This window comes from Phalaenopsis equestris, unplaced genomic scaffold (assembly GCF_001263595.1).
Source record: "Phalaenopsis equestris unplaced genomic scaffold, ASM126359v1 Scaffold000862, whole genome shotgun sequence".
Taxonomy (NCBI): domain Eukaryota; kingdom Viridiplantae; phylum Streptophyta; class Magnoliopsida; order Asparagales; family Orchidaceae; genus Phalaenopsis; species Phalaenopsis equestris.
Window position 1 is genome coordinate 110,918 of NW_018165302.1, and position 11,776 is coordinate 122,693.

The window sequence follows — 11,776 nt, forward strand, 5'->3', positions numbered from 1 at the left end:
GGGGGGGGGGTTTAAAAAGGGGTTATGCAAATTAATTGGGAGATGGCTGGCAGGTAATAAATACACCATATCACTAAATGGTATTTCCTTTGGCTTCTTTTGAGCTACTAGAGGCATCAAATAGGGAGATCCTTTATCCCCAACTGTTTTCATTTTAGCATCTGATTATTTCTCTAGGATGGTCAATGAACTACATAAGGAATTTCCTATTGTGCATTATACACATAAATCTAAGGTTATGGTGAGCCACATGGCTTATGAAGATGATATGACTCTTTTTTCTAATGCAGGAAAAATTGCTATAAAGAAACTTTGTGAGCTTTTGGAGGCTTTCCAAATGGTTTTTGGACTTGAATTCAATAGGAATAAATCTCAACTACTTTTTGGGAAAGGAGTTAAAAATGGCATTGCAAATTGGGTTGCAAACTTCTCTGGTTTTTTTTCTTTTTTGAACTTCCCCTAAAATATTTGGTGTGAATTTACTCAAAATAAGGAGGAAACAAACTCTGATGGATGAGGTGGTGGAGAAAATTCAAAAAAAAAAAAAGCTCAATTGGAATAATCGCACTCTCTCTATTGAAGGTAGGATCACATTCCTTAAGAGTATCATTACTATCGTACCTTTATATGCTTTGCAGATCCTCAAGATGAAAAGTAGTACTCAAATAAGGCTTGCAACTTCCTTAATAAATTTTAGTGGGTTGGCAACTACTATAAAAGAAAATGGGTTGGTTGGTAGGTAATGTGTAAACCTCTAAATGCTGGAGGCTTAGGGTTTAAGTGCCTTCACCATATTGCAGAACTATCCTATTTTAAACTACCACTAAACTTTAGAAAAGGAAACTCTATAAGTATTGTGTTAACATCATCCCTTCCATGCTTATATGGAAGCTTGGTGATTCTCGGGTGGAGAAAATTTTACTTCATGTTAGGGATTGGGCAAAAAGATTTTTTTTTTTTTTTGGATTTGGGCATAGGAAATAATTCTTTCTGAAAGGACTGTTGGACTAGAGAGGAAATGATGTGGTAAGGGAAGAGGGATTTTTTTTTTGGATTTGGGCGTAGGAAATAATTCTTTCTGAAAGGACTATTGGACTAGAGAGGAAATGATGTGGTAAGGGAAGAGGGTTATAAACATTTACTAGTTTCTCATATTTGGAAGGTTGGGGGTGGAACCCTAATCTTCTTAGGGAGGTTGTGGGTGAACTCGATGTTTCCTACATCTGTAAAATCCCAATTGACTCTGCCAAAAAAGATAATCCTATACGTAAATTTCCCTGCAACACCTCAATTTTTAAAGCTTTATAATGTTAGCTACATAATTTTCTAAAAAAGAGTTGGGGTGTAGAATCTAGAGCTGGGCTTTATCTACTTCAATGCCATTTTTTGCATAGAGATTACATTATAATCCAGTTTCTTGTGATGATATCCCTATGCTTAAGGTATTAAAACTTCCATCTCAATGTACATTATGTAAAAAGGAGGAAGAAACTTTACAACATATTTTTTGCTCCTATCAGGTTTCAATGGAAGTGTAGATTGCTGCTGGGAACATCCTTAATATTTCACTCCATTTACATTGAGGAGGCTTTTTTGAATGCTATAACAGCTGGAATTGTGATTTATTATAACAACATCTCTTGCAAATATGTCCATATGTTATATGTTGGTTCATTTGGTGTGCTAGGAATGACATTAAGTATTTGGAGAAACATATTAACGGTAAAACTATATATGAAAAATTACTAGATTACATTAATAGACAATTCATATTGGGAAATCATAAATATGCATTCTTATCTGGCCTAAACTATTTTAATGGGAATGATAATCACTTAGTCCAGCGTGGGAGTAGGAATCAATAACCCATCAATCTAGTGAGATGGTTGTCTCCACCTCTTGACTGGATTAAGATCAATACATATAGAAGTTGAATTAATAGAGTTGTTAGAATAGGTGGTATTTTTAGAAATTGTAGGGGTCATTACATATCCTTTTTCCTTCTCCTTGTTTTGCTGATAACTCTCTTGCGGCTAAAAGTATGGCAGTTTGTATGGCATTAAAATTAGCAACTTCCCTTAATTGGAGTAATTTAGTTGTGAAGGTGGATTCAGCTTCCTTGGTGGATATAATGGAAGGAAAAAGGGCAAATCCTTAGGATATTATGCATCACATAAGGAAAATTAAGGCCCTTAAATTGCAGCTTAACATTGTATGGAAGTTCATCTTCAGGGAAGGAAATAAATCAGCTCATTTTCTAGCAAAAAATGGTGCACTTAATGATGAAATCCTGGTGAAAAAAACTCCCAAGGGGCATTTGTTGAAATTATTAACAGGGGACTTATTACCTATCCCATATGTGAGAGGCAATAGGCCTTATATTTTTTTCTAGTTCTTTTGGGAGGGGTTTCTGTCCTTTTGGGGGCTACTCAGCTGAGAGTATGAGCACTTATATTTGGTCTTTGCTTATCCTTTGCTCTCCAACTTGATTATATGTTACATTACTTGAGAAGCTATGCACTTCCTCTGAACCTTTCTTATTTAGATCTGAGGAGGCATGACATTGTGTACATTTCAAGCAGTCAGAAGCCTTTCCACATTTGCAAGCTGAGAGCGAATCCACACATTCATATGCTTCAGAATAAAGGGATTATTTTCACTTGCTTTATCCTTCTCTGCATAATTTTTTTCCAAACATGAGCAGGCAATTTAGAACTTTTGGAGGTATAATCTTAGAGGTTGTTAGCTTACAACTGAATGTCTTCCTTCCGGTTCCATTCCCAAAATACTTCGCTGGTTTTTTGACTTATGTGTATGTCCATATGCTAATGCAATAAAAACTCAAGATTGAATAATTAAATTTTGAAGAAGAATTTGATATGATAGTATAAAAAATAAGAGAGACATCTAAAATGATTCAAGGGTCATTGATGTTCTTTATTTTGGGCACTCTCTTTCCTGATTTTTCCTTGAAGAGGAAGATTGGTATTTTGTAGTCATAGTTATTGTGGGCTAGCTTTACTTCAGAGTCGACCACCTGGCTCTATAATTGTCTTTGTGCTTTCAAGAAGGTCTTTGATAGCTGTGATTGTTATTCGAGCAACAGTTAGAGAAGTATGGCTTTCTTTTACCCTGTGTGTGACAAGATCTGTGGGACCACATGATATCTATAGCTTATTTTTTATATATTAATCTGCTACTGAAAGTATTTTGTTTTGCTTCAATGCATAGTCCTTTATGTTGTGAAGTTGTTTACAGTGAGAAAGATTTTCGATCACCTCTTTGTTTTTTGGGAGGTGATCAATTGAATAAATACCTCACACTATTAAATGGTTATTGTTTAGACATATCACCATTTATGCAGTGCCTTCAATTGCCTCTGGTGCAGGGGTTGTCTTTTTTTGCTTATTGTCTCTATTTTTACAGAATCAGGGAGGGAATCTACTTTATAAACCAACACCTATTTTATTTTCTGTTGTGGGGGATAATCTCAATTGGTTTAATCTGAATATTATCTCTAATGTATTAATTTGTTGCTGCTGCTCTTCGTTTCGACTTTTAGTTCATTTGGTTTTTAGAATAGGCTACATAATCTATTTTTTTTAACAAAATGAATATGAGCATGTTTATTTGGCTACCTCTTATGGGGTGTTCACAAACCTTTTATGGAAATTCCTTTATTTTTTTTGCTGATTTATTATTTGTTTGCCTTTGTGTCCACAAAATCAAATGCTTTGCTAGTGCATCAGAAATTAGAGGATTAATGGAATTGGACTCATGGAATCTTTTTTATTTTTTGCATCTTCGCTTTTAACTGTTGTTGGTTTTCTTGAAGATCCTTTTTTTGTTTCAGTGTCTGCGGGGATGGATTTAACTAGTTGTCTTGTTGGTTTGGTACACCTGCATGTTATTTACTGAACAGACCAGATACTAGTTTTAGTGCCTGCTTCTTGGAGATAAAGTCCACCACAAATAATCAAAACCTTACTTTTATAGGTACGTCATTGCTTATGTTGCTATTTTGTTTATTTGTTTCTTCTGTCACTTGAAGCGAACACGCAAACATTTTATGGGGGTTCTTCTAGAGAGATATAAGAAATAGAGTATATTTTTTGAAGATTTTATTTTGGGTATACTTGTAATTGCTTTTAGAGATCCTTTTTGAGCGGAGTTGTGGGGGTTCTTCTAGAGAGATATAAGAAATAAAGTATACTTTTTGAAGATTTTATTTTGGGTATACTGTAATTGCTTTTAGAGATCCTTTTTGAGCGGAGTTGTAATTGTGGTTGGGAACTCCTATGAGTGTGTATTGTATTTTCTTGGAGTTTTTGTAGTGGGATCCACCAACCACACAATCTTGTAGTTTTTGCTTTGATGAAATAAAATTACCTCCGGGTTTTATATATATATATATATTTATATGTATAATGCAAAAATATTTAGTTATCATGACAAAATATTTTAATTATTTAAATATTATTCCTGTAAATGATTTGAATAATAAATACACAAGTATTCATTAGGATTTCTATGTTATGCATACAACTTGGAAACTTCTTAATAAAAATTTGTTAACCTTTATGTGAACATGTAATTTTTTGTGTGGATTTTATACTTACCAACTCATATTTATTATTATGAAAATTTTGACTTTTTTGATATAAAGATCCAAAATTTACTTGAAAATTTGTTTTAAGGCTTAAGGAAACATTTTGAAAAAGTAAGCTCAAAATGGTGAAATTTGTCATGAGAATAAATTTGATTTTTGAAATCTCTTAGAAGGTTTTAAGAAATTGGTTTGAAAAACTAAATCATTTTGAACTCTTTTGGTTGTCCTTTTAAAAGTAAATAGGTTTAGCATTAGCTAACTTTAACATCTGGAGTTTTAAGAAACATAAATTAAACATTGAAGTACTTAAATTTAAGTTGATTTAAAAGGGAGCTTTCTTTTTTTAGCATAACACTTTTGATTTTTTTGAAAAAAAGTTTTGTAATTTAGAGCTTATTTAATTAAGCTATGTTAAAGGGAGTTAGGTTGATTTATTTAACATAATACATTTAATTTTACAAAGAACAAGCTTATTAATTAAAACACAATTAAGTAAATTTATTTATTTTAGAAGATGGGTTGGTAATTAAAACATAATACTTTTATTTTATAAAAAAAAGAAATTTATTAATTAGAGCACTTTAAATTTAAATTATTTATTCTAATTTATAAAGAAAAATAAAGTATTAATTATATCATTTTTAGTTTAAGCTGTTTAAACTAAAGTGAGTGAGATTGTTTTTAATTTTTTCAAATAATTTTATTTATATAATATTAAAAATATATGAATTATTATGACCAAAGATATGAGTATTGTAAGTGGTCTTATCTTGGACCAACAAATTTGCAAACCCTATTGTAATTACTCAAAAATCACATTTTCTTATGCATCATCCACACAACAAGCATTGCTTTTTTCATAAAACAGCACAAACATCACAACTTACATGACTTTTAGCAAGGCACATTAAAATAAAATTTGCATTATTTTTTGTTAAGCATATTAATCCACAGCTTGTATGATTTTTAGATAAGCACATCAAACCACAACTTAATCTTTTGACAAGCACATTGAACCACATCTTGCATGGTTTTTAGAGAAGCAATATAGATACACAACTTGCATATTTTTTGACTAAGCACATAGCTTACAATGAAATGTTTGATAAGCAACATAAGCACTCATTTCTTCATAATAAGCTAAAGATACCTCTGGAACATTTTCAGGCTTTTTATTAAACTTTACATGATCCTGCCATATCACATGGACAATCTTTTAGTACTATGTTAGGATCATAAGATAATAATTTTGGAATTAAGTAGTTTTGGTTTAATATCACCCTGTGGGCATGCCAACTCTATAGAATATATTCGACATTACAGTGTAGGATATGTAAATACCTATAAATTGGGCGGCATGTATGTAAATTAGTTCCCCATCGTATAAAACCAAGACTATTTCAGTGAAGTTGTTTGAATATCAAAAGGAGGAATAAAAGTTCAAGGCTTTCCGTGTGTGCAGCCAAGGATTTATGATATATGCAAATTTTTAAGATAAAAAAATAATTTTTAAAACTTAATATTATTATTTTGATTTATTAAATTTAAATCAATTATGAGTTGAATCAAACACGAGCTAGTTCGAACAAATAAATTAGGAATCAACTCAAATGAGTATTATTTAAGAGTAATTTCGAAAGGCCGAACACAAACAAAAAAGAAAAAAAAGATAAGAAAAAAATAACGAGCTAAACATGAACAAGCCATGGGCTTGCTAAAGCTTAGCTCGTTTACTCCCCTAACATCAGACCACATTATATCTCCTTCATAGTTGCTTAATAATCATACATTATGCAATCATAAATCATGGCCATACAAACCACTTTGGACATATTATGCAAATTGTAAACTATAAATAATAAAAAAAATAAATAAAAGATAAATAATCCAAGTCCCACATACCCAAGCACATCAACAAATCAATACAATAATTGTACATCAAGATGAGAAAAGAAACATAACCATTACTGGATTTGTTAATTACATTTAAAAAAAGTAACCCACAACTTAACTTTACGCGGAAAATAAATGTTTTATATCATACATAAATCGCATGAAACTATATAATATGTCACAACATTACAAACATAAAAATAATAATAATAATAAGAGGTGGTTTCTTACCAGAAGGGAGATTAATTAATCAGGACCATGTAGAACAGCCTCTTATAGCAAACTTGCTTCCACCCTCCAAACTTTTTCTATAAACCAGCGTCCATTTTTCGAAGCTGCAATTAGTGAAATCATAATAGCCGCCATGAAGAGAAAGCGCTCCTTTAGTCACTCTTTCATCAATCCACGGGTATGTCAATAGGTTCAGGAGAGAGCCGTTAATTGATTCCTAAAATGGGAGAAGAAGCTTTATGGTATTAGAAGGAGATGCTGAGATATGTAAAGTACAGTATATTGACAGATAATAATTTTCTTATACATAGATCCAAATGAATCCCACAAGCGTGATGGGATTAGCGAGCTATGTGTCTAAGCTTTTGTTGAATGAAGATCAGCGGTGAAATCATCAAGCGATAGTGAGATTAGTTAGAACTCTCAAGTACATGGGATCGAAGTAAAAGATGGTAAATCCATCAAGGGAAAAAATTCGGTTGCCGGTTCCTGTCAAAGGTAAAAACGGAATAATAGCATCTGTTGATTTATATCCATCACCCAATTACCAATCTTAAAAAGCACATGGGACAACATATGTTCTCCCTTTCATATTTTACAGTGGAAGCAGCTTTCAATAGGCATGGAGGACACCCCTTATTTTTTCTAAGTCTTCTGTTTTTATTTGTTGATTATATAGAGGTATTCGAGTTCTCCCTTCTGTATTTATTATATCATAGGATGTTCACCTTGTCGAATACTATAATATATAATTCTCTTCCATAGGAAAATTGGTGTTTCAAAGAAGTCTTTTGTTTTTAAGGATAATTTTCTTTTTCGTATTTTATTGTAAGCTTCTTCAGATAATGTAATATATCTTTCATATTCGATAGAATTATCATTAATTATATCTGAGTCAAGGTTATCTTCCATTAGTTAGAGTATAAATATTCATCTCTCATTATCTGAGTAACTTATATTTATTAAATTATCTTCTGTGTCTGATAATTGGTATATTTATTCTTCACTACTATATCGGAAAAATTAAAAATAGGCTCTAAGTTATTTTCTTCTATAAAAGCTATGGATTTCATATGACTTACCTTATTTCTTTGGGGACATTTGTTCGCATAGTGTCCTTGTTTACAAATCCAAAATTTATTTTTCTTAATATTCGTATTATTACTATTATATTTTTTTTCTAAAAGCTCTCTTATTAAGATTAAATTGTTTTTTTTTCTATATTTTCTTAAAGAATTTTTTCTTTTTATGTTTAGCAGAGCAACTACAATTATTATGGGAAGAAGAGCAGCCCCATTGCAGAGCTACTAAGTATGTTTTTTCACAACATAGTGATTGTTTATATTATTTATTTTGTTTATGTAAATCTATATGCTGACATGCTTCAACTAATTTTTCTAAAGCATATTGTATTCGACTTATTAAAGTTATATCATTTTGACATATTTTTATAAATTCTTGACTCCATATAATATTATATGGTTCAGGTAATTTGCAAAATTACATATCTAAATATAGCAATCTGTCATCAACTGAAATGTCATAAAAATATTTTTGATAATCACAGTTATATTCGTTTTAATAACATAAATTGCAGATGCTTATTGTTGTTATATTTTATTTTGCTAAATCAGATTGATGTTTTCAATTTCTGCTTCGGAGCTATATCTAATTTTATATCCTAAAAATTCACTTTTTATATAATCTCCATAAAAAATTAGTCATTTGTCAGGTGTACCCATAATTTTCTCTCCTAAACGAGTTTCTCTCGTATTTTGTTTTTGATCGTCTTTTAGTCTAATGAACCATTTTTTTACGAATAATTTTTTGACGATTCCAGTAAGTGTATTTTCTAAGAATCCAAAAACATCTTCTTTTAGATTATAATTATATATGGCTAGATTATTTTCTATTACACTTTTTTCAACTATTTCATTAATATTTTTACTACAATCAATGTTTAAATAAATATCATGTCCGCTTATAGGTTCAGGTACATTGTCTTGATTTTTAGTTTTTGCTTTATTAGATTTAAACATAGAAATACGTTTAATGCTAAGAGGTAAGTAATGTAGATAAGAGCTTGTATTTTGACTTGTACTAGCCTCATTTGTATTTGCTATAGAACGTAATCCTATAGGACGATTATTGGATTAGGAAGGAGCATCAACTGATGGGTAATTAACGGGAGTAGCCATGAATTTATGTTCAGTTTAAATATTAATTAAATATTTTATCTTATTCTCAGAAGGAGATAGTTCATCTATTGAAATAATTTCATTAATATGTATGGCTCCTTGTATATTTTCTAAAGAGATATATTTATTTTTCCATACTAGAATTTCTGAGTTGGCTATGAATTCTTTTAAATTACAACATTCAATAAGAATAGCAGCAGTAGCTATATTACTATTTAATACTTGCTGGTTTTGAATAATTCTTATCCCTAGTTCATGTTGTGTGTGTAGATATATATCTGTGTGTGTGTGTGTGTGTGTGTGTGTATGTGTGTAAATATATATCTGTCTGTGTGTGTGTGTGTGTGTGTGTGTGTGTGTGTAGATATACATATATAATCGCTTGACTCAGCCGATCGACTCTCCCAGGTATGGATCAGTACGGTCCAGGCGTCTGGGACACAAAAGAGGGTTCCCGTGCAAGTTACGGAACACGTTAGTCTCCCCACGTTGAGAAAGCATTGACCTCATTGGTCAAAACTCAAGTCTCCTCATAATATGGATAAAGATCAGGCACATTGAAGGTAGCGGAGCTGCCATAACTCAAAAAACATGGGTTGGAGGGCCTTCAACTGCAGGGATATAAGCATCTGAGTCCCATAGTCGTTTGCGCTGTCCCCCAAAGCCCCTGTGAAGGTTTCTTCACTTCCAAGTAACCATCCATATCGATCTAACCATCTGGAGGTATACTACTAAACTGAACTACGACCATGTGCCAAGTGTACTCTGTAGAGTCTTCCAAAGATAGACCAAAATTGGCTCATCACAATCTAATGTAGGACAAATTGAACTCCCCCTAACAGTGGCGTCTCTAGCGACAAGCTATCAATCAAGATATCCTGAAATGTTCTCTGTAGCGGATGAATGTGTCTAAAATCGACTCTTCTGTCTCGCTGTCATTTATAATCATCAAAACCGATCTCACTGGTGCTTCTACGATGGCAAGAGAACTGTAACCTAGGACTCTGCAAAAGGTACGAGAACTGTGTTTTCCATCCTTAGTGAATGAGTAGTTCTTGAATCTGCCACGCTGAGTCAAGCGATTAAATAGTCACGATCTCCCCAACAAATTGTCACAATCATCCATTAGTACCACGTCACACCACATCTAATCCTACAACTAGTTCACAATAGAACTGCATGAGACATCTCCTGTCATTACAGACCAGATTCTCCTTCTTCAACCCCATCAGAGAATACAGATGGAAATGCCTTTGAATCGTGAGACTTAACAAATCCATCATTTATGTAGACTTCACATTCTTACTGCTACCTCTATCGTTGACGAGATTGCATATCTTTCCCTTCAGATGCAATGGATGTGGAATATGTTGTGATGAAGCCACTGGTGCTCTCTAGTGGCCTCAGTCTAAAGGGCCCATCAAACCACAAATCCTTCGCCCTCATCTGCTGAAAGTTGGTAAACCTCACCAAGCTCTTCAACTATCCCCTCTTTGCTCGCCTCTTCCACTATGCCCCGCTCGATGAATGAGACAATTCCGCTTGTGAGACAACTAGAAGCGATGTGTCCATATCCATGGCAGCAGAAGCATTTCCCGGAGGGCACGGTGCTTGATGTTCTACTCTTCTCAGACTTCTTCTCACTCTGATCAACTCTGTCACCTTCCTCACCCATCTTCTAAACTCCCTTAAGTGTGCTCCTACTGATGTCTTTAACTGTGGGTGGTTGTCTGAATAGAGTTGTCTGCTCTGCTTTATGTCTCTCCACCTTCAGTGCCAAAGTGTGAACACTGCATAATGACCAGCAAGACTATAGCTAAACCATGTTGTCGATGGAGGGCTTTAGGACTCCTAAATACCAAGTTATCATGTGCTCGTTTGGCTATCAGCTCACATTGCAGCTTATGCTGCATAAATTCCCTCGTGAACTCCTCCATTGATAATTCTCAAAGTTGTAGGTGGTGGAGCTTCAATAACATGTACTGGCAGTAGTGGGTGGTAGGTACTATCGTTGCATCTTTTTCATCTTCTTATGGATAGTGATCTTGTTGTGTGCTTCTCTCTCTTCCTCTTTAGTTCTCCCACCACAACGATGCACTCTTATTCAGTTTGATGGTAACAAGCTTTACTTTCATATCAACTGACATACCCTTGTATTAGAAAATCATATCGACCATCTGCACCCACTCAATGAAGTCATCCAGATTCATTCTTCCATACAATTTCGATGTCTACCTTCACTCCAGATTTCTGTATCCTCCAATGGGCACATCTCTCGGCCTCCTCTGATATTGAATCCCAAAGTGATGTGGCGTGCCTTCCTATTCAATAGAATCATCCATATGGAAGGGATTCATGTATTCCCCCCTCCAAATCAAGATCAACAGTGACCTATCCCTGAGTCATCTCCTCAATTTCAACAAATTGTTGTTGAAGGCAATGGATTTCCCGGTGTATCCTAGAATCTTGCTATCAAGATCAACAGTGACCTATCCCTGAGTCGTCTCCTCAATTTCAGCAAATTGTTGTTGAAGGCAATGGATTTCCCGGTGTACCTCTTCCATTGTAAGCTCTTGATCGGCTTTCGACACTTGTCTCCTCGGTGGCATGGTTTGGATTTTGGTTTGTGGGGCGAAGGGGGTGTATGTAGGGCTGTCAAAAAAGCTCGTTGTTCGCAAGCAGTTTGTATTCGGTTCGTCAATGAGTTCGTGTTCGATTCGTTCGATAAGTAAACGAGACAAACGCGAACAAATTTTTTTCGTTCGGTTAGTTAAACGAACCAAACACGAACAGTGATGCGTTCGTTCGTGTTCGAATCGTTATTGTTTGAAATATAAAATAATAT

General features: G+C 33.6%; 1 protein-coding gene across 2 annotated transcripts in view; it reads right to left on the bottom strand.

Annotated features, from left to right (window-relative positions):
• Positions 1-6,637: 6,637 nt before the first annotated feature.
• LOC110031900 (carbonic anhydrase 2-like) overlaps positions 6,638-11,776 on the bottom strand; it is a 20,798-nt gene continuing 15,659 nt past the window's right edge. For both annotated transcript variants that reach the window (XM_020735328.1, XM_020735327.1), the window contains exon 9: positions 6,638-6,950. In XM_020735328.1, the coding sequence (XP_020590987.1) occupies positions 6,753-6,950 (198 nt within the window). In that variant the 3' untranslated portion in view covers positions 6,638-6,752. The remainder of the gene's footprint in view (positions 6,951-11,776) is intronic.